The sequence below is a fragment of the Platalea leucorodia genome (assembly GCF_965183815.1).
Source record: "Platalea leucorodia genome assembly, chromosome: 3".
In the NCBI taxonomy this organism is placed as follows: Eukaryota; Metazoa; Chordata; class Aves; order Pelecaniformes; family Threskiornithidae; genus Platalea; species Platalea leucorodia.
Window position 1 is genome coordinate 26,243,028 of NC_138825.1, and position 6,000 is coordinate 26,249,027.

General features: G+C 57.4%; 1 protein-coding gene across 2 annotated transcripts in view; it reads right to left on the reverse strand.

Moving 5' to 3' along the window:
• Positions 1 to 3,869, reverse strand: part of VASH2 (vasohibin 2) — a 33,321-nt gene extending 29,452 nt beyond the window's left edge. For both annotated transcript variants that reach the window (XM_082305965.1, XM_082305964.1), the window contains exon 1: positions 3,774 to 3,869. In XM_082305965.1, coding sequence (XP_082162091.1) covers positions 3,774 to 3,854 — 81 coding nt within the window. In that variant the 5' untranslated portion in view covers positions 3,855 to 3,869. The remainder of the gene's footprint in view (positions 1 to 3,773) is intronic.
• Positions 3,870 to 6,000: the final 2,131 nt, after the last annotated feature.

The window sequence follows — 6,000 nt, forward strand, 5'->3', positions numbered from 1 at the left end:
ATCACAATTTCCACACCTAACCTCTTCATTAGAGGCAATTTTTCGGTTTCACAAGTTCCTTCCACCCCCAGCCCCTTTGGTCTGGACGAATTATTCACTTGGCCCTCTCGGCACTAAGGCGGGCCTGCACTCAAGGCACCAGACAGGGCTCCAGTTTCAGCAGCAGCAGGTGGCTGAAAGAGGCAGGCCTGTCAAATCCTTCCAGGGGCAATCATTCCTGCTCCACTATAAACACTTCTTCTCTTCAAAGACAAAAAACTCCAGGTGTACACGTTGCACATGTACAACATGCCACAGCAATGGGAGTCCCAGCCAGCAAGATGCCTGGCTGCAGCAGAGCACCCCTTTCCCAGCCCTCTATAAAATGGAGGCCCCTGCCCAGCTGTGGGACAGGACAGCACCCCATAGGGACCACGCCAGTGCGGAGGGACACAGCCCTTGCTGTAACCCGCAGCAGCCACCCTCGCCATGGGCGTCGGGTTTGGACCTTCAGGCGAGGTGCTTCCCCACCTTCAAGGCGAAGGATGATCATGTCAGCCACCGGCGCACGCTCGGGTAAAGAGAACCAGGGTTTTCCCAACGCCTGACGCATATCCCATCACCTGCCTGTTAAAGCCACCTCGGCAGGCCTCCCAAGCCAGGAGGCACAAGTCCCTCCGGATTTCAGGCAAGGAGGGAGAAGCGGTCATCAGTCTTCCCCCGCACGGGACAGCGCACTGCTCTCCTCCTCCCAGTGCCGGGTGGGCAGTACACGGCACCATGCCGCCAGCCAGGCCAGTTGGCAGTGGACTGCCACCCACCGCTCCCACTCCCTCCAAACAAACCCCATTTTTTCCCCCCAGGTTCCTGCCCCAGATGCAGGAGCACCGATCCTGGGCATCCAGCCAGCACAGAGCAGAGGCCAGGGCTGCACGATACCACAAGCAAAGGAAAGCACGACATTGTTGTGGTTGAGGCTGCAGCCAGCCCTCCAGCCACCTGTGCACATCCCAGCGCAGCAGCCAGGAGCTGGCGAGGGTTTGCAGCGGGAGGCCAGAGCCACCGAAAGGAAACGCAGACACAGCACTACAGACCATGAATTTATAAAGCGAGTGAAATTCAGAAACCAGGCAGATGAAAGGGCCTTCACCCAGTGTCAGTATTTCCAAACAGTGGCAGCTCCAGAGACAGCAGAGCTGCTGCAGTGCAAGAGCTTGTGGCAGAGCAGACCATCATCCTGTGGCTGGAAATGCTGTAGTCTCAGCTCACCACAGACATCCTGCATGAAACTCATCTTGCCTGACTCCACTGTGTCTCATTTAATGACCAGAAAGTCATCTCCTGCTAGCTCGCCCTGCAAGCACGCTGTTACTTCGCACAGATGAAGCTGGCAGGCTGGAGCCCTCAAAGCTGGTGAGAGGTTTAATTCATGAAGATCTACAAGTATCTCCAAGATCACAGGCCATGTAAAGGATTGCACAGCCCTTCCAAACCAGAAGCCCGCACCCCTCCCAGAGCTCAAGCCAAGTCAGAGGTGGGGGGTGCAACCAGGGGACCCCTCAGGTTCCAAAACTGTCCCCCTTGCAGACAAGCCAGCTTTTCGTGAGGACTCTTCCTTCCAGAAGAGATGCAGCCCTGCACCCCTGCAGTTTGCATTTGTTCCAGTAAGGACAACCTCATCAGTACAGTAAGAAGCTACTTACCGCCCTGCGTGTATGATCGCTGAGACTAATACCAAGATGATTAGAGCAATCAAGCAGGGCTTCTTGGGGAGGGGATGAAAACTCTCTCCCTTCTCTGGGGATTAAGAACAGATCAGATGCAAAAATGGAACAGCTGCACACACCACTCGCTCAGCCTCCACCAACTACCAATATGCAAGCAGATTACAAACCATCTTCTCACAGGCACAAGTTTCTCTCATCCCTCCCAATGAGCACTACCTGGTCTTTTGCATACCCAGCAGCACAAGCCAATTTAAAAAGCTGTACCATCATTTAAGGAACAACCCTCCCCTTGCATTCCTACTTTGACACAGAAATTACCAACACAGCTTTAGCAACCCACTACCACTTTGTAGCAAACAAACCTTCATTTGCTCACCTGAGCTGTGTTGGCCTTAATAAGGACCAGGTGGTCCTCAAGCTACCCTCTGACCCCAGAGGTCCCAGGCCTAGCCAGCAAGAGCTAGTTAGTCACAGGGGACAGCAGGCCCTTCTACCCTTGAAGAAGTTCATCACTGCGACAAGGAGTTTGCTGCTGGACGGTGCTGGAGGAATGCAGTACAACTCTTACGGCACCCTCCACTGATCAGCAGCTAGTAACTAACATCAAGTGATTCAGCCAAGCAGACTTCAAAACGTTTTTCTTCCTACCCAGCTTCAGCACATGCCACACCAAGTCAGCCTTGTGCTTTGGCACTGAGGGAGAAGCCATGGGTGGTGCTCTCTGGGGTGCTCTGGCAGGGAGCATGCCAGCACATTGAAGCCACTGGCATGTCTCTCACCAGATGCTTTGCAGTCACTACAGATATCACCCACAAAAGTTACATGCTTTGGAGCTGGGAAGTATGGGAAGGAAATCAAGTCCAGCATGTGCTTTGGCATCCCTTAACACCAAACAGATCTGCAGGCTGTTTAGACTAGTATAAGCTGGTCATGCTGCTGAAACAAGAAGTTCTGCCCTCTCCCTGCCCCTTCATTTCTACCTCAAGCACTTGTGCAAGTATGAGATGAACCACACCAAGAAACTGCAAACAAACCCAGCATAACCAGGTTATTCTTTAGCTGGATCTGCTCCCCCATCCGAACAAAGGCTGGTGCCAGCACAAGGGAAAAAGGAAAACTCTGCCCCTTTTGCACTTATGCTGAACTAAACATTGCAGAAGAGAGATGAAAGACCTTTTCAGCCTGCATTTTATTTGACAAGCACCTTTGCAAGACGGCCCTACTCAATGTACTTTCAACTTCGTGCACAGAATTTTTCCTTTCTACCCCACATAAAGAACCAGCACACATATCACCGACAACCAGGACCGCGACAACGCCAGCCTAACCATCTCACCCCAGCACACAGAGGGGTACGAATCAACGCCGACTTCAGCGGCCAGCTCCGATTAATGCTGCTTGGTGGGAGGAGCGAATCAAGCTCAAAGTCTGCCAAAGCCAACAGCGTTAAAGACACTGTGGTTGGTAATGCAGCGCAGCGGTGAGAAGCCTTGGAACATCAGCAGACAGCAACACTTTATCTGCTGGCTGGAGGAAAAAGACTTGGGTCAGGCAGAGGAACGTACAAGACAAAAGCGTCTGGAATCTTTCCGTGTACTGGAAATAAAACATCTGAGTTTTAAATCCCTTATTACATTTCAGGAGCAAGGCTGTGTTTTAAGAAATGCCCGTGTTCCAAACAGCTGAGCAAAACGTGCTTTAAACTGCACAAAGCGCCTCACTCGGTCCCTGAAGATCTCTTTTAATTCTTGTTTGCCGCTTCTTCCTCCCCAAGATAAAACAATAATTTTCCTTCCGCCTGTTCCCCAAGACACCCACCCCAGCCCCCCGGCGCCCCGCGGCACGGGCCCCCACACCGGTGGGGGCCTGTCCGGAGGGCCGGCGCTCCGGCCTTCCCCCGCTGCCCCTCGCAGGGGCCGAGAGCCCCCTCGGGGCTGAGGCCTGCCGCCCTCCCGCCCCCTCGGCGCCCCCAAAACCCGGCGCCCGCGGGATGGCGGCGCTGGGCCCTCCGGCCACCCCCTCTTTTTTTGTTTGTTTTCTAAGGGGCGGCCGGGGGCTTCGCCTTACCCGAGCCAGGCGGGCGGCGCTCCGGATGGCCGCCGCCACCGCTCCGCCGTCGGGGTGCACCCGCTCCACGTGTCCCCACATCCGCTCCCAGGTCTGCCCGTCCATGGGGAAGCCGCTCTTGTTCACCAGGAAGAGCGACCCGCCGTCCCGCTGCTCCTCCTCCTCCGAGCCGCCGCCGCTCCCGCTCCCGCCGCCCGCCGCCCGCGGCTGGGCGCTCCGCGACCGGCCCCCCGCCTTGCCCACCGCCGCACGGCGGCTGCTCCCGGGGCCGCCGCTGCCCGCCGCCGCGCCCGTCATGGCCCCGCGGCCATGCCCGAGCCCGGGGGCCCCGCGGAATCGCCGCCGCCCGGGCCCTTCCTACATATATATATAAAATATATATACGTGTGTGTATTACGTGCGTGCGGAGGAGGCAGAGCGCGGGGACGGCCCCCTCCCTTAGCGGCGGGCGCCCGCCCGCCCCGCGGCACAGCAGCTGCCTCGCCCCGGGCGCCCCGGCCCGGCCCCGCTCGCCCCGGCCCCGGCGGCGCTGGGGGCGCGCCCCGCGCCGCGCTCCATGCCGCCGCGTTACCACGCTACCGGCCGCCCGCCCGCCCTCGGCGCGCTCCTATTGGCGGCCGCAACAAAGAGGGGCGGGGCTCGGGGGGCGGGACGAGCCGTGACTGGCGGAGACGCTGGCTGGAGGCGCCCCCTGCCGGGCGGCCCGGGTCACCGGAGCCAGGCGGCGCAACCTAAGCCCCTTCTGCAGCTGGCCGGCGTGGGGCTGCGGCCCCCGGCCTGCCGTGCCGTGCCGTGCCGTGCGTCCCGGCCCCCCGCTGCGTGAGGGGCCCTTGAAAATCAAACTCTTCATTGAGGAAAGCTGGTCTGCTCCGGTCTTCCAAACGGAGCTGGAAAATTCATTGTTAACCATCGAGTGTGACAGTGATGGCAAGGATGAGTGGCCGTGGTCTCATCGCAGCCCGCAGCCTCCCTTTGCCATAGATGGCTCATGGAGTGGTGCTCATCCTCCAGGGGAATATTTCCTGCTCTATTGGTAGGAGCACTGGGTGCCCGACCCCTGGGTAGGAGGGAGGGTAGTCACAGTGCAGCCTTTCTCTAAGGGTTTTGCTGCCACGCAGACTGCCAGAGGGCCAGGTGCGTGGTCCGTGACTCAGAGCACAGCCCGCTGCTCAGGGTGTCTCACACTGTGCTACGCACAGCGGCGATGTCCTGCCTTGATCCCCTGCAGCATTCAGAGGTACCTGCCTCACACATCTGCACACACTGCTAACACCACAGAAACAACAGCATCTGGTCCTCCTCTGCCCGTGCCCGGTGTGATGCAGCTGTAGCCGAGAGCAATGGGGAACCTGTCTCTTCCCCCAGGGCTTTGCCCAGCCGTGTCAGTGGCCTTGCAGCACCTCCCGGGCAGACAACTCCCTTGCTGCCGCTGCCATCTCCACCACTTGGCTCCATTCCCCGATGCTTCTTTCCATGCTCGGAGGTGGTTTTTTTAGCTCTTTATATCAAGCACAACAGTGTCAACCTAATAAAACTCCTAGAGCTAGAGGTGACTCCCGATCAGAAAGAAATAGTAGTCTGAAGAATGTTTTTCCCATCCCCTGCCTGTGCACTCAGATACTGCTGTTGCTCTGATTCCCTGATCCCAGCCAGGCTGGGCACGTACCTGTGCATCTCCTCAGCAGCTGCAGCTACTGATTTTCATCTCTCGCCATAAATAAATCTCTCCAGTGCCCTAATCAGCTTCCTGAAGGCTCTCGGGAGCCACGGGTGTATGTTGAGTTGCTAATCACTCTCCACAGGAGTTGACATCTCTGTGAGTCCTACCAGTAATCTTCCCCTCCTCATCCTGGCCACACAGCATGCCTGAATCTCATCAGGAGGTTTAACATAAGAGAGGCTGGAGAAAGGCTGTCCCGTCAGCTAAAGCAAACCAAGGGTTGCAGCCTGCACAGCTTGCCCAGTGTTAGGTTTCAGCCCTTTGCTGAAGAAGCTTTGCTCTAGGGAGCCCCCCGAGCTGAACGTGGGGACTCAGTGTGTAAATGGTGATGCAATTTGGGGGAGAGGAGGAAAGGTCAGCGTGGGATTTGAGCTGCTGTGAAGTCTTCACCCTCACCACTTTTTCCTGCATTTCCCTAATGATCAGGCAAACCACAACTGGAAGGCAAATGTGACCCCCGTGCCTGCCAGAGGAGATCTGCACCCCCCTGCTGGGTTTTGGAGCAGG